The sequence below is a fragment of the Chionomys nivalis genome, chromosome 11 (assembly GCF_950005125.1).
Source record: "Chionomys nivalis chromosome 11, mChiNiv1.1, whole genome shotgun sequence".
NCBI classification, from domain to species: domain Eukaryota; kingdom Metazoa; phylum Chordata; class Mammalia; order Rodentia; family Cricetidae; genus Chionomys; species Chionomys nivalis.
Genome location: NC_080096.1, coordinates 39,139,268 through 39,166,426, shown reverse-complemented (window position 1 = coordinate 39,166,426; position 27,159 = coordinate 39,139,268). Strand labels below are relative to the sequence as shown.

General features: G+C 43.5%; 1 protein-coding gene across 1 annotated transcript; it reads left to right on the top strand.

The window, feature by feature from the left end:
- Positions 1-226: 226 nt before the first annotated feature.
- Positions 227-27,087, top strand: Orc1 (origin recognition complex subunit 1). Its single transcript, XM_057784728.1, has 18 exons — positions 227-496; positions 4,017-4,117; positions 6,784-6,882; positions 8,585-8,712; positions 10,485-10,663; positions 12,893-13,139; positions 14,183-14,525; positions 15,676-15,774; positions 16,306-16,495; positions 18,447-18,544; positions 18,953-19,054; positions 19,507-19,678; positions 20,221-20,328; positions 20,451-20,600; positions 21,194-21,313; positions 23,168-23,337; positions 24,187-24,274; positions 26,614-27,087. The coding sequence occupies exons 3-18, from the start codon at positions 6,788-6,790 to the stop codon at positions 26,806-26,808; spliced, it is 2,484 nt and encodes an 827-aa protein (XP_057640711.1). The 5' UTR covers positions 227-496; positions 4,017-4,117; positions 6,784-6,787; the 3' UTR covers positions 26,809-27,087.
- The last annotated feature ends 72 nt before the right edge of the window (positions 27,088-27,159 follow it).

Genomic DNA, 27,159 nt, shown 5'->3' with positions numbered 1-27,159 from the left:
AAACTTTCTAGTCCTCCTTCGGCGCGTTCCGAACTTACGTGGTGTGGCCGGCTGTGCACGGAGGAGACCAGCTCGGCCGGGCGAGCGCTGTGCAGCTCCCCGAGGATCTGAACTGGAAGCGGTGGGAAGTGCAGGGGAGCGGACAGACCTGGCAAGCTTCGGCGTGGTGAGTGCGGCTCCCGGCCTGCCAGGCGTTCTCCACAGTCTCACTGATTTCTTTCCCTACACGGGCACCAAGAGCCTGTTAAGTGGCGGGCACTGTCCTCTTCGGACAGACCCTTCTTGCCCCACCGAGGTCCTGGAATACTTCCTGCTTTGCGGGAGACGGAAGCCCACTGCGGAGAAGTGGGTGTGGCCTGCCCTCTGGCGCCTAAGAGTTTGGCTTTCCACGTGCCCTGCCTCCGATAAACACTCGCGTCCATTTCCCTGGAACTGGAGCTGACGCTGTTATCCGCTTTACCAAACTAGTGATTGCGTCCAGAGAGAGAGACTTTCTGTAAGTTACCTCTTGTGACTTGGGCGTCCCGGCCTTCTCAGGACTCCTCCAAATGGTGGGCTTTCAACCCAATCACAGAAGAGGTCTAATGGCCCGCTTTTTACTTTGTAAGGGTCTAACTTAGTGCCGAATGCCCTTCTCTTGTAACAATTGGAGGAAGGGGGGTTCCTAAGGCTTAAGATGTAAGATTCCTGCTCAGGATTAGTACGGGTAAAACTGCAGTGATAAGGCCATTTTAGTTGTCCATACAAGTCGAATGATTATACTTTTCCTATTTTGGTTTTTTTGAGACAGGATTTCACTGTTGCTCTGGCTGACCTAGAACTAACTGTAGACCAAGCTGGCCTTGATCTCAGAGCTCGCCTTCCTCTGCCTTCTGAGTGCTAGGATTAATGGCATGCACCACCACCAACCCCCGGCTTAATTTTTTAAAAGCAGTATTAGAGGGCAATGTTTGGATGTTGGGAGATTTCTGAATTCTGTGAAATTGAGCTCAGTGTTTTGCATTGAACTGTAAATTACATAACTTCAAGAAAGTAGTGTTATCAGATTTAGGATCACAAGCTGTGCCCTAACAAGCCAACTTCTGCCACTTGTCCACAGCATTCTAATTAAAAGAGCCAAATGAGGATCTGCAAATTGATACATTCAATATTGCCCCTTGACATTAAGCTAGAATCCAGAAACTCAGGTTGGAAGGAGAAAACCTGCTTCCGGCAGTTGTCCTCTGCCTCCACATGTGTGCCGTGGCACTGGGTAAACACACACACAAAAATTAAAAAAAAAAAAATCTTTCTCGGGGGCTGGAGAGATGGCTCAGAGGTTAAGAGCACTGGCTGCTCTTCCAGAGGTCCTGAGTTCAATTCCCAGCAACCACATAGTGGCTCACAACCATCCGTAATGAGATCTGGCACCATCTCCTCGCGAGTATATATATAATAAATAAATTAAAAAAAAATCTTTCTCTTGAGACAGTGTTTCTCTGTATAACAGGCCTGAGTGATCTGGAACTCACTTTTAGACCAGGCTGGCCTCGAAGAGATTCATCTGTCTCTGCCTCCTGGATGCTGGGCTTAACGGTGTGTGTCTCTGCCACCTAACAAAAAAATTTTTTTTCCTCCGAGACAGGATTTCTCTGTGTAGCTTTATACCCTGTCCTGCAACTCTCTGTAGACCAGGCTGGCCTGGAACTCACAGAGATCCTCCTGCTTCTGCTTCCCAAGTGCTGGAATTAAAGGCGTGTGCCACTATCACCCACTAATAAATGTTTTAAAGTCCAAGTTAATAGTGAAAAGCAGAAAAAAGATTTCTTCATTATTGCCACATTGGAGAGAGAGAGATCCAGTGGCACAGTTCTGTCTCATTCCATAGTCTTGATCCTGATGTGAGGGTCAGGTTTAAAAGGAAAGAAACTGGGCGGTGGTGGCGCACGCCTTTAATCCCAGCACTTGGGAGGCAGAGGCAGGCGGATCTCTGTGAGTTCCAGGCCAGCCTGGTCTACAAGAGCTAGTCCAGGACAGGCTCCAAAGAAACCCTGCTCCAAAAGCAAAAACAAAACAGGCAGGAGATGTACTTTAACTAAGCAGTCTGCCAAAGATGCGCTCCCCACATTTGCCTCAGACGAGTCCCTGCTCCTGTCTCCCCTAGCTTCAGTCTTCCTCAGGTGGAATTTCTGGGGCAACTCAGATTTTAGGAAAGACGTGGTTTGTCATGCATTACCCCCACCTTATTACTGATGATCTTAGAACAGTGCTTAGCACTTAGGCTTCAAGTACTAATGGTTGAATAGAAAAGATACTCTTGTCTCCGTTTTGTGGGTTAGGAAATTGAAACTAGTGGACCTGTATTGGGAAGTCTAACTATAATAAGCTGGCAGAAGTAAGCTGACGCTATGCTGTCTATTACACACTTACATATAAGGTCAGGTAGTTTAAGAGCAGTCAGTGGCATCTGGCTGTTCTAAATTAAGAGTTACGGCTGTATTATCGGTAAAATTGGACCTGTTGTTACCGTACCAAGATAACACCTACTTTTGATTGGCAAATACTTACTGAGGATCTTCTATGAATATTATGTATATTGTTCTGGGATTATTTTTTAAGAATTGAGATAGATATGTCAAGAGTTTTGGCTCAGCTTTTAGTGAGGTTCCTTTGTGGATTTGTCTTGGGTGTGGCTTCTGTTCTAGGTGCTATGCATATTTCAGATTTCTGGTATCTGTGACATCAAGACCTTGCAGCGGGTATCTCCAAAAGTCAAACCCTTCTTTTGGCCAAGCCAGACCTGTCTTTGCAGTTGTTTACCTTTCCTTTGCTGACTGTGATGAGGTGACCGGTGGAGGGTGAGGCGGAGCAGTTCATTGAACTGTGTATTACTACGTCATTCCTCGGTTCTGGAAAGAAACCACCATAAGCACAGCCGGGAGCAGGCCTTTTGTGCGCTAGCCATCTGATTTGGCATCTTTTCATTTTGTTTGTGCATGTGTTTGTCAACTTTCTGTTTCTATGACAAAATATTCAGAAAACCTAAAACACGGAAAGATTTATTTTGGCTCACAATTTCAGACATTCTGTCTAGGGTCCCTAACATCCTAACAGAAGAAAGGGTCAGGACAAGATAAAACTCCCCAAAGACTTGCCCCTAAGAACCTACTCCTTCTACATAAGTCCTCTTTTATACCTCCTGTTTTTGCTGTGTTTTAACCTGTGTAAGTGTTTGCCCACTTGTATGTCTGTGCACCAAGTGCTTAGAAGAGGGTATTGGATCCTGTTGAACTGGACTTAAATGTTGTTTTAAGCTAGCTCATGGGTGTTGGGAACTGGACTCAGGTTTTCTACGGAAGCAGCAGTTGCTCTTACCACTGAGCTCTCTCTCCATCCCCCATTTCCTGGATTGTAAAAGACTTCAGAGTTCCTATCACCTCCCAAATAGCCCATCAAATCATGAACCTGCCAAGATCGGCTTCTCTAGGAGGCAGCAGGTGACCTTTGGGAAGATTTCACTTCCAAGCCACAATAGTGATGTTGTATTAATAGTTGGATTAATTTTGTTGCTCTGTACTACTAATAGGGACATTTTGGTTTGTATCTTTTCATGGTGTGTATGTATTTCTGATATGATATATACATGAATTACTGAGTCATAGAGTAGACATATGTCCAAGAATTTACCCAAAAAAAGGGTTTTTTTTAGTTTTCCAAAGTGGATTTTTATTGTTGTTTTGTTTTTGAGGCAAGGCCTCAATGTATCACCCTGGCTGCTCTGAAACACTATATAGATATGCTGGCCCTAAACTCAAATTCACCTATCTCTGCTTCCCAGCTGCTAGGGTTAAAGGGCTATCATGCCTAAATGCTGACCAGTTTAAATGCCATTTATCTTCAAGTTAGATCATTTGAGGATTATATAAGTTTTGATGGCACAGTAATTTGTTACAAATCACTCAATGATATTCCTATTTTATTTAAATGAGTACTTGCTGAATATTACAGTCTACTTGAGTCTTTGCTTTATATTTCAGAGACATTTGCATGACTTCATTGTAGAATGCTGGGAGACATTAGAAGATTATTTCTGACGATTGTGTGTTGCGTCATCCATTAAAAAGAATATATATTGAAAGTAAGTGTTGAGATTTTCCTTAAGCATTTGTATGGATTCAAGCACATTCACTAATTTTTACCAAAAGGTAAAAAAGTACAAATCTAATTTTATTTTTCTCTTGAGCAAGTCCTTAATGTATGTTTGCTCACCCCTTCCCCCAAGTACTGGGGATTGAATCTAGAGCCACAAACATAGCTGTGCAAGTGAGTACCCCTGTGACCCATATCCCCAGCCTTTTTACAGTTTGAGATAGCATCTTTGAACTCAGTCTATCTGACAGGCCTTGAACTTGGTGATCCTCTTTCCTCAGACTCTTGAATAGTTAGGATTATGTCTTTATGTTATCCAGCCTGGCTTCTTTGTTCTTTGCTTATGTCTACCTTGTATTTAATTAAAATTGGTTTATTTTAGTAGTACAGCCAAAGCAGTACAAAATAGTGACACTGGTAATATGTTGTGAATTATACTCCACATAATCATTACACAATAATTTCTGCCTGTTTTATCATTTTGTTTCTGAGTCAGGGTCTTGGTCTGTGTAGCCCTGGATAACCTGGAATGTGTTGTGTAGACCAGGCTGTACTGGAACTCAGCAGAAATCCTTTTGTCTCCGCCTCCCAAATGCTGAAGTTCAAGGCCATCACTCATCTCTCTCTTCTCCCTGCCTCCCTCCTGAGGTCTTTGCAAAGCTAATTTTTATTCAAAGTATAAGTAAGGGAGAAAGCAGACTCCTTGCAACAGGAAGGGATCCAGAGCCAGAGTCCCTTTTTCATCTTATATACGTGGTTTATTTACTCTAAATACCTGTAGTGATATTTTATTTATGGTTTAATAAATAAAGCTTGCCTGAAAATCAGAAGGCAAAGCAAGCCATCAGAGGCCAGGCAGTGGTGTCACGCACCTTTGATTCCAAGATTTGGGAGACAGAGGCAGATGGATCTCTGTGAGTACAAGGTCACCCTGGGCCACACAAGATCAATGCAGAGTTGCTAATCACCAACTGATACTGAATTACTATTGGCACTATAAAATGATCACTAAGCTTCAAATTTGACTTCTCGATTATTTTCCTGCCAGTAGTCCTTTTTGTCACCACATGATATATATACTCAGGCCCACCCCTAAATCGATTTATCAAATACTTCTATTCATTATTACTATAATTATCCTTACTTCAGACAATTTATTCCAACCTTTCATTGGCTGAGAAGGTGTAGGTACTATATCCTTACTAATCGGCTGATGGTGTGGTTGAGCCAACACAAACACAGCAGCCTTACAAGCCTTTCTTTATAACTGCATCAGTGACACGTGCTTCATCCTAGCAGTAGCCTGATTCTGTTTAAATTCCCGCTCCTGAGAACTATGACAAATCTTCATAATAGACAACTCAAACATTTTGCCACTAATAGGAGTCCTGACCGCAGCCACAGGTAAAACAGCACAATTCAGACTCCGCCCATGACTCCCATCAGCCATAAAAGGACCAACCCTGTCTCCGCTCCTCCACTCAAGTACCATAGTTGTGGCAGGTATTTTCCTAATGATCCGATTCCACCCGATTACCTCTAACAACAGCACGGTCTACTAAGCATTTAATAACGTTGAGTAATCTCAATAATAATAAATATCTATAACCACTATTAGTCATGCAGAACAACTATACAAGGCAGCTACCCCAACCCCACCCTCACTCTAATCCTAACCCATCACCATCATAAACCATCCACCCACCTAAACTATTGAAATCCAACACCATATCTAACCCCTCGTAATAATTAGTTGCAAGAAGTATACCCTCCTCCATAAAAATACTCATTAATGAAACTCTGAGAAACACTATTCTCAGAAATAAACTTAGGTCCTCATACTTCCATGACAAGTACTTTACCAACTGAGCTAGGTCTCTAGCTCCTGATTTTTTTATTTTATGTAAGTGAAATGACACACTTGATAAAATCTATCATTCCCTCAAATGCTGCTTTTGCATATTTATCTCTTTATCCCTGGTAACCCCTCATCCAGTCCATTTTATCAGTGTCTCCTGATTATTCAATATTCAGTTATTCAGTTCAAATCCTTACAAAGCCCTCCCTGAATCTCAAGACTTAGTCCTCTAACTTCTAGTGGTTCCTTTAGACTCTTTGCACCATTGGTTGTAGATTACTGCGTTTATTTTTTACCCCATCTGAATTTTGAAGACATTTCATTTAGATATTTGTTCACACCTGTTGTGCTTTGTTCGAAGTAAGTACCTTTTTTCTTTTTTTTTTTTTTTTTTTTTTTTGGTTTTTCAAAATAAGGTTTCTCTGTGGCCTTGCTTGTCCTAGCTCAATGACATTTCTTTTGTGGATAAAGTCAATCTTGTTGGGAATTAAACACAGGCAGTTTAGTATATTTTATGTAGATATTGCTTATTATGGTTTAATTAATTTCACCCAGGGAAATTGGGGCCTGATGTTTAGGAAAACAAGTGGTGAATGCTTACAAGTCCGGACCTACCAGCCAGGTGGAGGCAGAAGCAGACAGATCTCTGAGTTTGAGACCACCTGGTCTACAGTGAGTTCCAGGATTGTCAGGATTGTGTGAAGAGACCCAGTTTAAACTGAGCGTGAGGCAGGTGTTTTGAAACAGTGACTGAACTCAGTGAAGGCGGGGACTGATTATATCTTACACCCCATCAGAGCCATGCCATCCTATGTCACAAGGCAGAAGACCCGAAAAACTTTCTCATGGGTTGGCAGGCCATTGCTGGATCGAAAACAGTACTATCAAATCTACAAGTAAGTGATGAAGCTCTTCGGTGGGACTGCAAAATGTCACTTTTCAGGCTAAACCGTTAAGCTTGTATTTAAACTGTTCTACTCAATAAAGACTGAGGTTTGAGGGATGATAGAAATGAATTTTTAAAAAAGTTTTGTGTGATATAAAAATATCTGATGTGACTGGTTAGTAAAATTTGAGGTGTACCATAATGTCTTCTACTTAATGTCTTTGAAGCTTAAAAGATAAGAGATGTTGGTACTGTGTCCCTCCCAACTTGTTTCTGTGTGCATGTGTAATGTATGTGTGCATATATACGGGCCAGGCGTGTATGCTCTTTGGATGCCTGAGATTCATGTTGAGTGCTTCTTCAGTTGCTCTGTGCTTCATTTATTGCAGTATTTTTATTTTTGGGGAATTTCTTAGCTGCTGTGTTTTGAACATTCCTCATCCTCCCTCCTCCCATCGCCACTCCATCGCATCCCTTTCTACTCCACTTTGAGATTTCTTCTTTTCCTTTTCCTTTACCAAATGAGTTAAGATTAAGTTTGTGATGTTCCACTGGTCTTGGTCTGCCCTGTAGGGACCACATTATTATTAAAGAAAGCTGACTCTCTCCCTCTCCCAGCAGCTGTCAAATGCCAATAGCTTTCTAGCTACTGATGGGTTTTTTGTTTTGTTTTTGTTGTTGTTGTTGTTGTTGCCCACCTCTCCCCTATGCCTGGCTGGAGCTTTTAAAGGTGTTGTGTGTTCTGTCAAAATCGCTGTGAGTTCGTGCGTGCAACTGCCCTGTATCTAAAAAATGCTTTATCCTTGATGTGTTGACAACCACCTTTGGCTCCTCTTCCATGGAGATCCCAGAATCTTAGGAGACCCTCAGTTTTATTATTGGTGCAGGTTTGTTTTGTTGTTGTTGTTTCTTTTGTTTTTCTTGCTGAACCCAGAACTCACCAATTCCAGCTCCTCTAGCTAGTGAGCTTGCCCCGTGGATTCCTCCTGTTTCCCAAGTGCTGTACTTCAGGTGGTTCCACACTGATCTGGCTTCTTATATGAGCGCTGGGAAACTGAACTCTAACCCTTGCGCTTACTCATTCAGCAAGTGCTCCACCTACTGAGCCTTCTCCCCATTCCTTAGCAGTTTTGATATTATTGGGTAGCATTCCAGCCTCCTGAACCCTTTATTGATCTTTGTCAATAGCGTATAGGTATTTAAGGCATCTAAAGTAGTCATTTATGCTAAAACAATTCATTGGACCCATTTTGTGTACTTTGACTGGATACATTGTTTTCCCAGTAAGATAATTGGAGAACTTAGAGAAGTCATTTAGAGGAATTTCCAGTTGAAGAATTTTTAAAACTTTATTTTTATTTTATGTGTATTGGTGTTTTTCCTGTCCACTGAGCCCTTAAGAATGTTTTTGAGCTTGGAAGAAAAAAAAGATTGCTCCATGGTTATTGGCACTGGCTAATCTTTACAGAGGGAGGATTCAGGTTTGATTTTCTCACTTATAGTGTGGCTCACAACTGCCCCAGGGGATCCAGTGCCCTCTTCTGGCCTCCATGAGCACTGCACAGGCAAGCATGCCTACACATAAAATAAAGAATTAAATCTCAAAAGAGGTAGCTGAACAGGAAATGTCCTTTAAAAGAATGTTGTCTTTTGTGCCAAATCCTCAAAATCTACTCCCACTTTAACGATCATGTTTCTTTTTTGCTTTCTAGAGAAATATGTGTGAAAAATAATGATTGTTCCACTGAAATTCACATCAAGGTTGGACAGTTCGTGTTGATTAAAGGAAATTATAATACAAAGCCCTATATCGCTAAACTGACTGAATTATTTGAAGATGGTGAGTTTGGGCCTGAAATGGAAGCCTTCTCTTACTGGGCACGATTGCAGAGTATGCAGGAGGGGAGGATGCTGAGTTCTCTGTTCACAGGCACTCACAGAGCACCGTGGACTGTGAGGTGCATCACATAGTGAACTACATACACTCAACAGCACAGGTGTGGGAAAATGAAATCAGCTCAAGAATTTAGCCTTTCCATTATTTTTAGGAGTGAGAATGTCAAGTGCAGGATTAGGGGATGGAGCATTTAAGAAGACAGGAGGAAAACTGGTAATTTGCACTGCTGGGTGTTATTCATTTTACTCCTTCACTCTCTTCTCCTTGGGGGCCCACCACCCAGCTCCCAAATGAATACACACACAAAAACTTACTCTCCTTTATGAATGCCTGCCTTAGCATTTTTCTAGCCAGCTTTTGTTTCTTTTTCTTCCTTCCTTTCTCTTTTTCTTTTTTTTTTTATTAAATTTATTTAGCTTTATTTTATGTGAATTGGTGTGAAGGTATCAGATGCCGTAGAACTGGAGTATTTTAAGCTGCCGTGTGAGTGCAGGGAATTGAACCCAGGTCCTCTGGAAGAAGTGCCAGTGCTCTTACCTGCTGAGCCGTCTCTCCAGCCTTGTAGCCAGCTTTTCTTCAATTATCCCATCTACCTTTTGCCTGTGGGCTTTTACCTTTCTCTATTCTATATACCTTTCTTCTTACTCATGGCTTGCTGGGTAGCTGACCCCTGATATCCTCTCTCTTTTCTTGTTCCCTATCTTCTCTTCCAAGATTTCTCCTCCTATTTATTCTCCCTGTCTGTCAGCCCCATCTATCCCCCCCCCCCCCCCCGCCTAACTATTGGCCTTTCAGCTCTTTATTACACCAATCAGGTGTTTTAGACAAGCAGAAACACAGCTTTACAGAGTTAAACAAATACAACATAAAAGAACACAACGCATCTTTGCATCATTAAACATATATTCCACAGCATAAATGAATAACACATCTTAAAATAATATTCCATGACAGCTGGGTCCACATTTTCTGAGTTCAGACACGGGGAAGTTACTATGAGAGTTTACAAGTATCATTTCTTTACACATCTCTATCCCCAGACTGGCCTTGAACTCTATTGATCTTAAACTCAGAATGCTCCTGTCCTTGTCTCCCAAGTGCTAGAATTACAGATATGAACCACCATTCCTTTTAAATCATTAATTTGTAAAATTTTCCCGTTGGTAAATTAAGTGCCTATGATTATAATAACTTGTTTTTCTTCCCTTTGGAAATCCCTTTTTATACTGATGAGCACTATTAAGAGTAGAACACTGGGGCTGGAAAGGTGGCTCGGCACTTAGAAGCACTCACTGTTTCAGAGGACCCAGGGCTAGTTCATGGGACCTACTGTCTTTAACTCCATTTCCAGAGAAGCTAACGCCCCTTCCCGGCCTCCGTGGATACTGCACACAAGTGGAGCGCATACATATATGCAAACGAAACACACACACACATAAAACAAAAATAAAATATTTTTATAAAAAGTGGAGCACCATAAAGAACATATTTGGAGTCATTTTGCTGCTGATTGGTCCTTTGATCATTGTCAAATTATATAAGGTTCTTGAAACTTGGTTTCTTGACCTATAAAGGGGATAGGTATAGTACCTGCTTTGTAGACTTATGGGGGGATTATATTTGTATTGTGTAGTCTTTGGCATGAGGCAATATTCAGTAGTGCATTGTAATGTTCACTTCCTATTTTAATCTCCACTTCCCACCTGATCCTCTAGGATCTCAATTTCCTTCCAAGAAATGTGCTCGAGTGCAGTGGTTTGTCCGTTTCTCTGAGATCCCTATCTCTAAAAGGCATTTATTAGGCCGGAAGCCTGCTGCCCAGGAGATATTCTGGTATGACTATTCTGACTGTGATAACAATGTTTATGTGGAGACCATCATCGGCCCTGTTCAGGTAGGTGGCCTTAAGTCTTGGGTTCTAAACAGCCTACACTGCATGACCTCAGAAATATTACTGATTCTAATTTGAATTATTCTCTTATTTTCTCTGGCTGTTTGCCCTATCCCACAGATACTGAGAGCATAGAGTGTGTGTTCTGGGCCTTCTAGAGGAAGTAACATTTGAGTTATGACCTGAAAGAAGAGCAGGAGTTAGTGAAAAATCATATATAGCTATGATTATGACAGGCACAAAGCATTGTTAGGTTGGGTGTGCTTTGTAAAATGTGGACTTTGCTTTGAATAACTTTGAAAAAGTGCCCATTGCTAAAGGCAGCCTTGTACAGTGGTATATTATTTGTGTTTTAATAAATGAAGCTTGCCGGGCGGTGGTGGCGCACGCCTTTAATCCCAGCACTCGGGAGGCAGAGGCAGGCGGATCTCTGTGAGTTCGAGGCCATTCTGGTCTACAAGAGCTAGTTCCAGGACAGGCTCCAAAGCCACAGAGAAACCCTGTCTCGAAAAACCAAAAAAAAATAAAAATAAAATAAATAAATAAATAAATAAATAAATAAATGAAGCTTGCCTGAAGATCAGTGCAAAGCAGCCACACTAGTCAGCCATGCATGCCAGGGAGTAGTGGCACACACCTTTAATCCCAGCACTAGAGAGGAATATAAAACGGGAGGAGACAGGTCTCAGGCTCAGTCTGAGGATTCGTGGAGGCAGGATCGCCCATTTTTAGTCTGAGGTAGAGGCTGGCTGCTTTGCTTTTCTGATCTTAGCTTGAACCCCAACATTTGTCTCTGAGTTTTTATTATTTGTGCTACCCCTTGTGTTAGAGGATTTTGTTTTGAGGAGCTAAGCTGTTGAAGTAGACAACATTTTGAAAACAGTGTGTGTGTGCAGGCATCTTGTTTCTAGTGCTGCTTTTATAGTAGGATTAGACTCTCCTGTGTGAAGTCTGGCTTTGGGTGATTGGGCGACTGGTTTAGCAATTGGCCAGAGAGACTGGTCTCACCTGGCTACAGTAATTCATGTTATTGTTAATGAAGGTGAGAAAGGTGGATGTAGAAGTTGAAGCAGCAGAGCAGGTGGATTTGGAAGGTGTGCTCGTTAGCTTTTGCAACTTGATGAGAGTCTTTATGAAATACCTTTGACAAACTGGCCTGTAGGCAAGTCTATGGGGGCATTTTATTAATGATGGATATGGGAGGGCCCAGTCCACAGTGTATGGTGCCCTCTCCTGGGTGGTATAAGAAAGCAAGGGCAGGAAGCCAGTAAAGAGTGTTGTTCCATAGCCTCTGCCTTAGTTCTGTCTCCAGTTCCCTCAGTGATGGATGGTGAGCAGGGCTGTCGGCTGTAAAGTGGAATAATTAACCCTTTCCTCCTTGAGTTAGTTTTGGTTGGTGTGATTTATAGCAACAGAAAATAACTAGAACAGAAGGGCAGGAGAGAAGGGGTACTTGGGAAGATCACACTACAAGCAGAACTCTTACCAAAGCCAAGTTCTGCTACTGATGCTTGGCCATTTAGGGAATGCTGAGCGCTCTGGAAGTGAGCTTAAAAGACACTGAAAAACAGTTTGGGTCATCTTGCAGCTGTGTTGCTAACTGTTCAACATGTTGAGAAGTTTTGGGGAGTTTGACCTAGAAGAGTAGGTGGTGGAGGGGGGTGGAGAAGCAAGGAATGGTATAATGTGTGATTGAGCTGGGACGATGGCAGGAATGACGAGGAGAAGCCAAGACGGGATCATTCATTCTCTGGGTTCAATCACCAACACTATGCAAACCAGCTATGGAGGTCCATGCCTGTACTTCCAATACTTATGAAGTAGAGTGAGGAGGTTCAGAAGTTACGGGAGACCCCTGTGCAAATAAAGTAAAGCCGATGGAGGGGGCACGACAAAATTTATTTGCTGGGTGTGTTGACACATATCTTTAATCCCAGCACACAGGAGATGCCAATGGAGTTTGAGGCCAATCTGATCTATGTAGGAGGATAGTTGGGACTACACAAAGAGACGCCGTTTAAAAGACAAAATAAGATGGGGGTGATTGCCATTTCACTGACTCCCTCTTCAAATTATTCATGACTTTGTAAATGCTCAGTTTCTCAGTTAATGTCTTTCTCTTTAGATATAAAAGATTGTGTTTCATGTAAAGATGTGAGCTTAAGTAGTTTCATTGCAGCCGTGATGGTTTTTCTTGGTTGTATAGTCTTCTTCGTTTCTCCCAAAATTCAGGTCGTGGCTTTAGCCCCAGATGAAGTGCTCCCTATGGATCAGAAAAGTGAGGAGACGCTGTTTGTGAAACTGTCCTGGAATACAAAGAATTTTGAGCCACTGTCACCAGAAGTACTTTCAGCTTTGAAGAAACTAGAGGATAGCCCTGAGTGCCAGAAGCCCAAGTCACGTCACTCTACCTCCAGATCTTGCCAGACACCTGCTCATCCCGTGTCCCCCAATGCAAAGAAGCTGCTTGAACTTGATGGTAAGTATGGTTGTAAAGTAGTTCTCAGTGTGCTGTGATCCTTTGTGATACACCAGTTCTTCCTTCCCCGACGCCTGCTGCACAGTGATGTCCTTGCTGTCTCTAGGGTTGGCTTTTCTGGGACATCGTATCATTGGAATCACAGTCTGGCCTTTTTGTCTGGCTCTCTTTTCTTGGTTTCATTCATTTGGGAGTCATTCCTGTTATTATCCTATTGGTGATTTGATCCTTTATATGCAATGCTCTATTGTATTAATAGCTACAGTTATTAATTCCCAGTAGGTGACATCTGGATGTTTCTAGTTGTTCATAATTGTGAATAAAGGTACACAGACATTAGATGGCTCTTGAAACCCTGTCTGTATCTGTCTCACACCATAAGTATGACTGAAGTTGGCTCATCTGTGCTTTAAGACTGTAGGCATTCCTGCCTGCCATCTCCTGAGTTAGAGCAGCGTGTCCATGGATAAGTACCAGGGTCGAGTCTCATTCACCTTTTGTTTCTTGCTAGGACCTAATATAATCCTTGCCTTTTTAATAGTTCAGCTGTAGCTATGAAGGGCTGTGATCCCCGGTTCCCATAGTCTTGGCAAGAGTAGAACAGATCTACATGTAATGATTCCTCCTCTATCTTGCCAGATATAATCTGTGGTTAGGGGGGAAAAACCAGGAAAGATTTGGGTCTGGTGTCACTCAGTATACTATAAATTTCTTCAAATGCCATCGCACTGGAAGTGTTTACCCTGCAGTGTTGCCTTGGGGAAGCTGACTGAGAAGTCAGATTCTAAATCCTGCAGGTGCAGCTTGGTGGTGGAGCACATGCTTAGCAAGGGCCTGGGTTCAGTCCCCAGGACTGAAATATGAAAACAAAAGTCATGTCTGTTTCTAAATAGGATAGTCATGAAGTTTAGGAAAAAAGAGACCACTTAGCCTAGAGGAAGACAATATGGACTAATTCAAAGCATGACAAACTTCTGTTGTGTAACTCCAGTTACAGTATGAGATTGGAGGTTGAAGTCTAACGTCCCACATTGTCTCTTTAGGCTTAGGTTTTCCCAGGAAGCCTAACATGAGGCCATCACAGAAGATCTCGTGTGACTCCTTGGAGTCTCAAAAAAATTCTAAACGAAAAACAGCCTCCTCTGAGACAGCCTCACCACCTAAAAGGTCTCAGCCTGGTGAAATCAAGACCTCCTCAGCTTTGAAAACTCTAAGAAAAAATGGACAGGCTCCTTCCATTTGTGCCAAACGGAGTATGACTCTGAGAGCCCAATGCCCAGCGGAGGTGACCGCCAAGACTAATGTGGAGTGGGCCCTTAGCCCTGTCAGGAGCAGGGTGAGATCTTCTGTGGTGCCCACCGTGATTCTGACACCAGAGTACATTAGGTAAGCAGGAGCATTGCCCCCTCGCACAGACCAGCTTGGGATTCTTCGTGTGCTAGAATTGGGTGCCGTGGAGGGAAACTGTCGAGCTGTGGCTGTCTGACCAGACCGAGAGTCTGAGGATCTTTTTCAAATAGAGATTTCTGAGCCTGGATTTAGTAATTAGGTTCCATGTCTTGGGCCCAGGAATCTGTATTGTGCAATGCTCTTTGAAGTTGACCTTGGTTTCTTATGCCTGTAATCAGGAGGCTAAGGCAGGACTGGTAGGTATTGAGTTCAAGGCTAGGCTGATCTACATAGTAACACTATCTCCAAAAAGACATTCTTTTCTCTTCAGATGTCATTTGGGAATATCAATATTTATATCTGAAACTATACTGCTTCACACTCCTGAATTTCATTTGTTGGCTGTGGCTTTCTACCACAATTTAGTGATCATTTTTATCCAATTGGATGGTTTTTCATTTTTATAAAGCTGGAATCTACTCTTAAATATAGTAAAAGAAGACAAATGTAGGACAAGCTTTAGTTTGGTCCTTGATCATTTGTGTAGCTAATGAAGTGTACAGTGAAAGTGACAAACTAGAAATAACTTGATTTTCAGTATTTCTTTTTTTTTTTTTTTTTGGTTTTTCGAGACAGGGTTTCTCTGTGGTTTTGGAGCCTATCCTGGAACTAGCTCTTGTAGACCAGGCTGGTCTCGAACTCACAGAGATCCGCCTGCCTCTGCCTCCCGAGTGCTGCGATTAAAGGCGTGCGCCACCACCGCCCGGCTGATTTTCAGTATTTCTTAAATAGAAATTCCTAACTTCTGGCCCATAATAGGTTGCTCAATAAATACTAAGTATATTTTATACTGAATATATTTCTGGTAACTTTGTACCTTTGTAAAAGATGACAGAAATAAAAAGGGAACAAAATCTGTTAGGAATTTATCCATTTTGACCCACAATAGCAGAGCAGTAAAATCTGATTTAAATGGTGTGTTAAATAAAACTTGAATTTCTTTGATGAGCTTTTGAGTCAAGTTTGATTAACTTCAAGGTTGCTATAGAAAGAATAGGAGCCAGTGAGACTTGACTATCTCTGGTACCTACTGTGGACCCTTGGTGTCTCTAACGCTTTCCTCTAATCCAGGTGTGATACCTTACAGGGAGACAAAAGGACAAGAAGCTCACAGCCGCCGTAGTTCCCACCGTGTTCATAGAAGGAGTTCACTTGTGACTTTGAATCGGATTAGGAAACAGCTTTGGTAAGACTGTTCACTGACAAGCAGAAGAACCTTGCTCTCATCTGTGATATAGCATTTGTCCCTTCATGTCCCTTGTGTTTGAGTGGCCAGTCAGTGCATTGATACTTTTTCACCTAGCATTTTGTACAAGTGTCATAGTTTGAAAGGAACAAGAAATGCTGGCCAGGGCTTGTGGTTCCTTGGCTTCCATCACTCTTGTTTCCTGCAAGTCTGAGAGCGTGGGATGCCTAAAAGCATTAACTTTGTTTGATAGATCTTAGTTTGAATTTGGGCTTCTGAAACTGAAATTTGAGAATTTCCCATCCCCTTACCCCCTTGTGAACAAAATAGGGAAGATACACAAGTCTTAAAGTTGTTGAGGGATTTAGTGGATATGTAATGCCTTTGGCAGAGCATCTCAAGCAAGTCTCTCAGAAGTGAAACAAATTCCATATTGCCTGGTGTTGGAAGAGATGTGATGCTTCCCATGCACACTTTTATCCAGTTGTTAAGACATCAAATAATAGAAAATAATCAGTCCCCACCACTCAGGCTTCTAGATAAAAGTGACCACAAAGAGGAAGATTTCCTATCCTCAGCAGAGGTGTCAGACTGTACCGAGGAGGAGGAGGAGGACTCTGTTCCCTCCCTTCTGAGGAGACATCCCCGGCGGCAGTCCAGGAACCGGAGAATGGCCTCAAAGCTGTCACTGCAGATCCCCTCCAAGACACCAAAGAAAACAGTAAGGCTTTTTTGGGTTTGTTTAACCAGTGACGTGTCCCTCCTGTATGGTATAGAATGATAGTTCTAAGATCTCACAGTAACAGCTGGATTCTTAGCATAGGGCTAGGGTTGTTAAAGTAGTGCGTTCCCTAGATGAACAGCTTACATGAACTTGATGAAAAATTAATCTACTTGAACATGACTTTTTCCCTTGTGTTATTTTGTTTTGCTTTTGAGATGGTGTGTTACTATAAAGCCTAGGCTGGCCCAGACTGCTCAAGTTCCTTTTTTTTTTTTTTTTTAAGAGATGTATTTATTATGTGTAGTTGTTTTTTTGGTTTTTTTTTTTGTCTGCATGTACACCTGCAGGCCAGAAGAAAGCGCCAGATCTCATTACAGATGGCTGTGAGCCACCATGTGTGTTGCTGGGAATTGAACTTAGGACCTCTGGAAGACTGTCAGTGCTCTTAACCTCTGAGCCATCTCTCAAGCACTCAAGTTCCTTTTAAGGGCCAGAGTCAAAAGGCCAAGAGCACAGCCTCCTAAGGGAAGCACAAGCACTGCTGAGTCCTGGTGTTTGCGTTTCCCTTGGCACTCGGGGAATTGGATTCCAGGCTGCACTAATGCAGCAGAGAGATGGGTTACTGCTTACATGTGGTAATGAATGTGCAACAGGAAAACTGAAGGGAATTCCTGCGCACCTGTAGCAGCATTACGACGTGGGGGTCTTCTCATGCAGAGAGGTGTGTTAGAGAAACACTAGTGTTAAACATAGTAGAACTCTTCGGCATACAGTTGGGAAATGCTTGCTTGGAAACTGTTCTCCATTTTTCCACATCAAGATGGAGCTGAGGCTGAAGTCTAAGAGCAGGCTCTAAGGAAGGGAGTCTAGTAGATTCCATTTGAACTAAAGGCCATATTTACTTGGATTACTCAAATACAGTTGTAAAAAGCTCGCTGTTCAGATTGTTCACATCCGCTAGGTCTCACCAGAAAAAAAGAAATGTGTGGCCCCTTGAACATAATGAGTTAACTAGTCTTGTGCTTACCTTCCTGCAGGTCCTTTGTTTTCTCCCCAGTTGGTCAGTTTGCACATTTTGGCCAAGGAAAAGGTGAAGAGAAGTAGGAGAAAGCATAGGTCTGATTTGTAGATTAGTCATCACGCAAGAGTGAGCCTGTGTGGCTGGGGCGAGGGCTCAGCAGCTAAGAGCACTTGTTCTTCCAGGGCACCTGAGTTTGATTCCCAGCACTCCTGAGGCTGCTTATAGCTCCATTGTTAGCAAACCAGTGGAAGAATGGGCCTGTGAGTGGGAGTAGTGACCCAGGGATTCAGAATAAATTTGGTGGTGTTGTTTTCTTGATGTTTCCAAGTACAAGGTTATGGGCTGACGAATTCCTGAGTCAAACCTTGACCGTATTTCAAATAAACAAGATCTCGGGAATCACATACAACCTATGCCTCCTCTTCTTGAGCAGAGTAACTTGAGTTTCCTAATAATATTCTAGCTTTGACATAATTAATGAAAGGCCAGAGATGTAGTTCAGTGCAGAGTACCCATGCAGTATGTATGGAGCCCTGGGGTTTTTGTTTGTTTTTGAAACAGCATCTAACTGTGTAGCTTTGGCCTGTGTCTGCCTCCCAGGTCCCAGTTCTGGCAGGCACCACCATGCCTGGCTGAATAATCTTTTTTTTTTTAATTCCTTTCTCAAAATAACTGTTCTCAAATTCCGATTCCATATAAGTATTAGAAAAAAGATCATGTTTGAACTATGAACAAAATGATGTGAGGGGTGGGAATGAGGAGTAAATCATTTTTATTTCTTTCATGTAGGAGGTAAGACTACCTTGTTCTTTTCCCAGATCAATTTTCTGTGTCCTGGATGGTGTGTGTGTGGGGGGGGGGTTGTGTGTGTGTGTGTGTGTGTGTGTGTGGTTTTGCATTTACAGTTTATGCTCTCATTGACTACAGCCTAATCGTAGAACAACTCATCACGCCACTCCTCAGATTCGCGATAGAAACCTCGCTATCCAGGAGCCAACTAGCACGCTTGAAGAAGCCCGGCTGAGGTAATAGAATCTGGATAGATCAGAGTGCTGGGGCCTCTTTCTTCACATGAGGTGGAGTTGACTGTGCCGGTATTGCAGTCATTTATGCGTGGAAGACAGTAAAACAAGTCCTTACAGAACAACTAATGGCCAGGGTGATGCAGATGGGAGGAAATGTCTCCCAGGCTTCTGCCGTCCTCTTGGTGTTTCTGAGGGTGGTGTCTCTTAGTTACAGGACCCTAAAGTAGGAATTCTTTTAAAATTCATGACGATATCAAGAGTTTTTGGAAATCAAAGGTTTCGGTCTACCCAAGTGTTTTGGTGGATAAAAGGGAGGGTGGTAGGTGAGGCACCATGGAGAGAGGTGAAAAGTAAGGATTTTTTTTTTTTCCATTCCTGGGCAGAAATAATAGTGTCTTTTCCATGCAGGCTGCATGTTTCTGCCGTGCCTGACTCTCTTCCCTGTCGGGAGCAGGAATTCCAGGACATCTACGACTTTGTGGAAAGCAAAGTTCTCGATGGGACTGGGGGGTGAGTAATGCCGGGTAGACAGGTAGTTTGAGGAAGAGCTGCTTACACAGGGTCAGCAGGGAACGCAGAGCCACTGCGAAGCCTCCAAGAGTGGAATCCTGCCTTTCAGAACTTCCGAGACCACTGGGGCTGCTCAGTTGATCAGAGACACTGGGTTTGATCCCCAGCAGTGCAGAAACTGAACATGGTGGTGGCAGGGTAGAGGGCGTTTGAGGCTAGCTTGACCTACATGGGGTTTTGTCTCAATTTAAAAAGGAGGGGGTGACCTTTGATAATCAGTTCGTATGCATATAGCTTTGACTATAGAATGAGTGTCTAAACAGGCCCCACTCTGACGAGTCTCCTAGGGCAGTCTTCACTGTTCCCACTTCCCTATCTCAAGGGGCTTGCTCTTTCTTAGTGTGATGTGGACGACACAGACCCAGGCTATGAGTATTGTTTTCTTGCTGTAGGTGTATGTACATTTCTGGGGTTCCTGGGACAGGGAAGACGGCCACCGTACACGAGGTCATGCGCTGTCTGCAGCAGGCAGCCCAAACAAATGATGTTCCTCCCTTTGAATACGTTGAGGTCAATGGCATGAAGCTGACAGAACCCCACCAAGTCTATGTGCAGATTTTACAGGTAGGCAAAGTTGTTGGGGGACGGGGGAACAGTTCTTTAGAAGCATGTGGGAAAGGAGAGGTTTACTTAATTTTATTTGCATTTTACATATTTATGCAGAGGTGGCAAGAGTGAGATAGGCAGAATTTTTAGACTCCAAAACCATGGCCAGGCCTGGAGACATGTTAAGAGCACTAGCCGCTCTTCCAGAGAACCAGGTTCAATTCCCAGTAACTACAGTGTCTCACAACCATCTGTAATGAGATCGGGTACCCTCTCTGCCTTGAAGGCATACATGCAAGCAGAACACTATACATAATAAATAAATCTTAAAAAGAAGAAAAAACCATGGCACAGGAGCTAAATGTTGACTGATTACATGCCGGCATGCAGCAAACTAGCTCACAAATGGTGGAGGATGTCCTGGAATAGGGTGTAAACGCTCCTTTATTAGCTGTTGCCCTGGGACTGGTGATATCCCTCTTGAGGAAGGGACTAGAGTAAGAGACAGTAAGGAGATGAGCTTCTTTTACAGACTACAGCAACTGCTTTTCCTCATGCAGAAGCTGACGGGTCAGAAGGCAACCGCTAACCATGCAGCAGAGCTGCTGGCGAAGCGATTCTGCAACCAAGGGTCCCCACAGGAAACAACCGTGCTGCTTGTGGACGAGGTAAGGTGCCCGTGGGCGCACGGGAGCAGGAATGGTATAGGCAGCACATCGCTAACTCAGTGGGCAGGCTGTCACTTAGGGGCCCGACCAGTCTCACTGACACTGTATGTGTTCTTGGGCAGCTCGACCTTCTTTGGACTCAGAAACAAGATGTCATGTACAATCTCTTTGATTGGCCTACTCACAAGGGAGCCCGACTGGTTGTCCTGGCCATTGCCAACACCATGGACCTGCCAGAAAGGATCATGATGAACCGCGTATCCAGCCGATTGGTAAGTCCAGGGTGTTGTCTGAAAATGGAAATTTAGAAGGCCAACAAAGTATGATTTCTGCCATAATTGTAATTTTTATGTTGGAATTAAAAACCATTGCCATTTTTTTTTTACACATACCATACACTTTGGTCCCTGTGCAATTTTAAATCACACAAAGTCTTAGAAGTTAATTAGTTTTAAAAATATTTAAGCACGTATCACCTGCCACCTCTTAAGTGCTTGTAGTAAAGCAGAGAACTAAGCAGACTTGTCGGCCTTCATGGACCTTATAGTTTGGCAGGAAACACCAACATCAAACCAATGAGAACGTGGTAAGGAGGGCGGGAGCTATGCAGGTTGGGAGAGCACCTCTCCTCAGATGATTCTAAGAGAATAAAGGTTCTAAGATAAAAGAGTTTGAGAACTGCTGTCCTGCAGGACACCCCAGTCATGCCCAGTACTGGCAGCAACTGATAGGGAGAATGGAAAGAAACGGATTGTTATGTTGGACCTGAGGGGGGGGGGGCTGACTGTGGCTTTTTTTTTTTTCTTTTCTCTTTTGTCCCCACCTGGACGGTGAAACTTGTTCCTCTCTCATCTCGGCTCTCCAGGGTCTCACCAGGATGTCCTTCCAGCCCTATTCTCACAGCCAACTGAAGCAGATTGTCGTGTCCCGACTCAAGCATTTGAAGGCCTTTGAGGATGATGCCATCCAGTTGGTAGCCAGAAAGGTAAGTCACCACCAGGAAGCTCCTTGCTACACCTCCATACCCGCCCACAAGTCCTTCTGAGCACCTGTTGTCTGTGCCCTGTGCTGTGTACATTGAATGAAGAGAGCTTAACAACTGGTCAGAGTTGGAGCTGTTTATGTGGAACCATCATTCTACAGACAAGGCTGTATGTGGACCCTCACTACAGTCGTCAGTTCCCTGTGGAACTACTTTGGGTGCTTCCTTTCGTTGCCTTAGCCCAGGCTCTTCAGTTGGCACTGTTTGTCGCCAGAGCGCTGTTTCACGGGGTGAGGATGGTGATAGGTCAGGAGGTAATGAGGAAAGGTTTGGACTGTGCTGCTCATGTCTAACTAGGAGTGGCTTTGGTCTCCAGAGCATTACATACAATAGCGTGTAATCCCGCCGTACAGGGATGACTGCCATGTTTGCCTTTTGAGACAGGGTCTCACTGTACCTCTGGCTGGCGTAGTATGTTATATAGATTAGGCTGGTCTCAAACTCAAGAGATCTGCCTGCCTGCTAGGATTGAAAGCATGCACCATGCTAAGATGACTACTTTTAATGTCTTAGTGTATTATATACGTATATACTTAGTAGTTTCCTTGGTTTATGTGCCACAATTTTGGAGGAATGGATCATTTTAGAGATAATTTGGTGAGGTCCAAGACAGGTGAATTCCAGGTTGCTGACAAAAACTGGGAATATAAGAGCTGGGAAAGAGGTCTTTGTAGGCTGCAGTAGCTCTGAGGTATAGCAGTTTATCGCTGTAAGCACTTTCGAAGGTGAGGCAGGAGGATTGTGAGGTCTGGGATAGCCTGTCAAAACTTAACAAGTAAATAACATTCCTTTTTTTTTTCCCTTGGGGGGAGGTGTTTTGGTTTTTCGGGTTTATCTGTGTGGTTTTGGAGGCTATCCTGGAACTCACTGTGTAGATCAGGCTGGTGTCAAACTCATAGAGATCCGCCTGCCTCTTGGATATTTTTCTGAGCCGGCATGGGAGACAGTGAGTCGGGCCTGGAAACTCCATTTCTCAGGACATGAGAAGGAGCGACAGCAGCGTAGCTCTTGGCATCGTGCAGAGCTTGATTCGTTTGTCTCAGCAAAGGGCTTCCCCACATTGGATTTCTTCCTTTTCTCCTCCATCTTAATTTTAATCTTTTAGATAATTGATTGGGCAGTTCTCCCAAATTCACTACATGCTCTGGGAGGTCTTGCCTCCCAGTATGTTCTCTTTCTGGCCTTAATTAGCTGCTTTTGGGGCACACAGAATGAGAACCCGGGGGTGAGAATCCTCGTGGGGGTTTCTTTATTGTTGGTGGTGGTGGGATTTTTTTGTTCGGTTGGTTTTGGGGTATTTTTGTTTGTTTGGTTTGAGACAGGGTCTCTTTATGTAGCCATGGCTGTCCTAGAACTTGCAGTGTAGACCAGGCTGGCCTTCTATACCACCATTTCCAGCCATCACAGAGGCCAGAGTTGAGCTCTGGATTCTCTAGAACCTGGAGTTATGGGTGTTTGTGAATTGCCATGTGTTCACCAACAAGTACTCTTAACCAATAAGCACCTTTTCTAACCCATCCTTAAAAACAAAAGAACAACAACAAACCCCACTTATTTCCTAAATATTAAAGTTGGAGATTTCTGGAGTTACCTATAAAATCTTGGAACAGTGGTTTGGCATGGAGGAATAGTCTTCCTTAAATGATATAATTCCAGGCTCCACAGATTCCCCAGCTGTCGGCTTTGGCACAAGGCCATTCTCAGCACCGCCTTTTTATCTATGCGTAGATCCGGTGGTTATTCACCTAGGTTGAGGTGGCAAGTGGACATTAGAAATAAAACGTTCCCCTCTTGTAGGTAGCAGCCCTCTCCGGAGATGCACGGCGCTGCTTGGACATCTGTAGGCGTGCCACCGAGATCTGCGAGCTTTCCCGTCAGCCTGGTGACTCTCCGGGCCTGGTGACTGTGGCCCATTTAATGGAGGCTATAGATGAAATGTTCTCCTCGCCCTATATCACTGCCATCAAGTAAGATGCTTTGCTGCCCGCACCTCTGGAAGGGTCTGAGGAGAGATCGCAGCGTTGGGGCTTTGGAAATGTGCTTCTGTTTTAGACTGAACTCAGTCTGCACCTTAGGTAGAGAAAGTCCTTAGGGGCAATCAGGGAGGCAAAACCAAAATCCTTGGGTAACAGATGAATGCTTATTAACAATGCAACAAGTTTAGGACTAGCCCAGGTTGCATAGTGAGTTCCAGTCTGAGCTATACAATGACTGTCTCAAAAAAAGAAAGGAGCACATTTGGTAGATAGAAAGATGAGTCGGCGGTTAAAAGCACCCAAGACTCAAATTTAGTTCCCAGTATCCACGTGGCAGCTCACAACTGCCTGTGACTACAGTTCTCAGATCTGACACTCTTTTCTGCTCTCTGCATGTACACACACGCACTCAGACACACAACTTTTTTAATGTTACATGAACTTCAGTCTGGCATGTGACTTCAATCTGACACAGGCTAAGCAGGCAGTTCTTGGAGTTTGCGGCCAATCTGGTCTATATAGTGAGTTCCAGGACAGCCAGGGATACACAGAGAAATTCTATCTATAAAACCAAAAAGAAGGAAAGTTACATGAGCAGAAAGTCACTGTTTCTAACTGAGGCATACCTACTCGTAAAATTTGGAGATGGGCTCTTTTGGTTATTTATTTATTTATTTGAGGTGCGGGTATAATTCCAGAAGTAGTTGCTTTTCTGCATTTCCAAAAGAACATATTTTCAGGTGATGCAGGAAATGTTTCCTTGTGTTTTTTTTTTTCTCCTCCATGAGGCCAGGGGTGCAGGCAGCCTCTTAGGATTCATATCTCTTGGTTTCCTTTAAGAAACTGTTCCCTCCTGGAGCAGGGCTTCCTGAGAGCCATTATTGCAGAATTCCGCCGATCTGGACTGGAAGAAGCGACATTTCAACAGGTATTGGCTGAGTGCTGTTTTCTTGATCCTTCTAGATATGGGTCCAGGCTTCTTAATGTAAGGGTTACAGCTCTGATGGGGAAAGTATCCTGGCACTTGGGTGCTAAGGAACACCACAAAGTCACATTGTATAACAAACCCACACAAGAGATTCCTTGGTATGGGAAGCCCCAAGAGGGTGATTGCTTCAGCTGGGATGAGAAGCAACAGAGAACTGGGCAGAACATAAGGTTAGATAGGGTTTCTTGGTGGGGGGAGCTTTCCAGGGTAGTCTGGGATTGGAGAGGTTATGTGATCTGAATCTCTTTCCACCCCCATATGGCAGGGCCTTGCCATTCTCTAGCCTCCTGGTAGGGCAATCAAGGAAATCTGGGGGCTGGGCTTAGCCAGTGGAGATGGGGTGAGGTGGCCACTCAACCAATCTCAAGGGGTCAGGTTGGACTGGCAGAATAGTCTAGAACCTGGTGCCCAGGGGTATCCAGGAGCAGAACTGACAAGGAGTCTGTGAGTGTGGAAGGGAAAGCCCTCAATAGCCAACACTTAGAATATGTGGGGCTGAGGATATACTTCAAAGTAGATAGTGGCCTTGAATGAACAAATTGGAGATCCATTCTCCAGTACAGTTCTAAGGCAGACATGGTGGTGCATGCCTGTTATCCCAGGACTTTGAGGTAGAGCCAGGAGGTTCATAAATTCATTCATCCTTGGCTACATACCCAGTTTGAGACCAGTGTGAAGTATGAGAGACCTGTCTTTTAACATAGCAAACAATCAACAACAACAAAACCCACAAGGGGCCTATAGCAGTTCTGTATTCTGTTGTAGAAGGGGGAGCTGCGGGCTGCGTTCCCACCCAGATCCCGGCTAGCTTTACCCCTATAATAATCACAGATACTGTATTCATTTAAACACTACCTGGGGCCCATTAATTCCAGCCTCTTATTAGCTAACTCTCACATATTGATTCAACCCATTTCTAATAATCTGTACGTCACCACGAGCTCGTGGCTTACTGGGAAAGATTCAGCATGCCTGATTTGGCAGCTTCATGGTGGGTGGCTCTTTGACCCTGCTTTCTTTCTCCCAGCATTCTGTTCTGTCCACTCCGCCTATCTAAGCTGCTGTCCTATCAAAAGGCCTAGACAGTTTCTTTATTTAACCAATGAAAGTAACACATAGATAGAAGACCCTCCTACGCCAGTATTCCAGATATTGTTCAGTTGTGTAATACATCTTATAGAACTGAAGCTTTGCTTTAAAATGTGAAGTAGGCACATGGTGACTCACACCTGTAATCTCAGCTCTTGGAAGATGAGGCAGGAGGATTGCCAAGAGTTTGATGCCAGATTGAACTACATAGTGAGTTCCAAACCAACTTGAGATGCAGACTTTGCCTTAAAAAGACTAGGAAAGAAGGCAAGGGAGGGTTGAAAGAGAAAGGAAGAAAGCATGGGGGGGTAACTTTCCTGGTGTCACATAGGTAAATTATAGAAAAGTAGGGTTCAGATGTGCTGTGTCCTGTTCTATGGCTTGTTTTCTACTACTTGGCACAAGGGCATCTACTAATGAAGCATTTGGTATCTGAGGTACCAAGTATGTGGGACGTCCTTCTATGTATGTGTTGATTTTATTGGTTAATAAATCTTTTTCGGCCAATGGCTTAGCAGATTAAAGCCCGGCAGGAAATCCAAACAGAGATAGAGTAGGCAGAGTTGATGAGACACCATGTAGCATCTGAAGGAGAATGATGCCAGACCATTACCGGTAGGGCACAGTCTTGTGTTGATAACATAGATTTATAGAAATAGGTCAATTTACAATATAAGAGCTAGCTAGGGCCGGGCAGTGGCGCATGCCTTTAATCCCAGCACTCGGGAGGCAGAGGCAGGCGGATCTCTGTGAGTTTAAAACCAGCCTGGTCTACAAGAGCTAGTTCCAGGACAGGCTCCAAAAGCACAGAGAAACCCTGTCTCGAAAAAAAAAAAAAAAAGAGAGAGAGAGAGAGAGAGAGCTAGCTAGGAATACGCTTAAGCCATTGGCTAAACATTGTTGTAATTAATGTTAATATAGTTTGTGTGATTATTTGGGTCTGGGCAGCTAAACAAAAGCACAGTCTCCATTTAAAACCAAGTGATTGATTTAAAACCAAGTGATTGATTGGAGACTGGTCTTATATAGCCTGACTTGTCCTGGAACTCTGCCGTCCAAGGACTTGGACTACGGATTAGAGAGCATCATCCACCCTGCCCCAAGCACCCAGTTTTTGGAAAAGATGAATGATTGGATACAAACCCAGGATTATTGTTCCTCCTGACCTTGGCTTTACTCTTGCTGTCTAGATCTACAGTCAGCATGTGGCTCTGTGCAGGATAGAGGGGCTGCCTTACCCGACCATGTCAGAGACCATGGCTGTGTGTTCACGTCTGGGGTCTTGCCGCCTCCTCCTGGTGGAGTCCAGCAGGAATGACCTACTCCTTCGAGTGAGGCTCAACGTGAGCCAAGACGATGTGCTGTATGCTCTGAAAGAAGCATAAAGGGCTTCAAGGACTTCTGCTATTTCCCAAAGAGCCTTATTTATTTTTCTTCAGAACATGGAATTAAAAACAGAATGGAAATGGTTGTGGTAGATTTTGGATTTTATGTTATTTAGTTTGCTTTATCCAGAGTCTTTGAGAAGTTTATGGTAACATACTATGTATATAAAGACATGTATATAGTATAATTATCTATGTAAAGTACTTCCGGGAGAATTTATATGAAATTGGCTACACAGGTTGCCTCTGGGAAGTTCCTGGCGGTTTGTCAGGGGTGATAGGAAGACTTCATTGTATGTCATGATGTATTTGATTGTGAATGACATAAAGTAAAATTGTTTTTATATAAAA

Excerpts from the sequence above, each read along its gene's own strand:
- Orc1 (XM_057784728.1), top strand. The coding sequence starts at position 6,788 with ATGCCATCCTATGTCACAAGGCAGAAGACCCGAAAAACTTTCTCATGG. Across the intron at positions 15,775-16,305 it reads CGGATTAGGAAACAGCTTTG|GCTTCTAGATAAAAGTGACC; the intron begins GTAAGACTGTTC and ends CCCACCACTCAG. Across the intron at positions 24,275-26,613 it reads AAGAAGCGACATTTCAACAG|ATCTACAGTCAGCATGTGGC; the intron begins GTATTGGCTGAG and ends CTTGCTGTCTAG.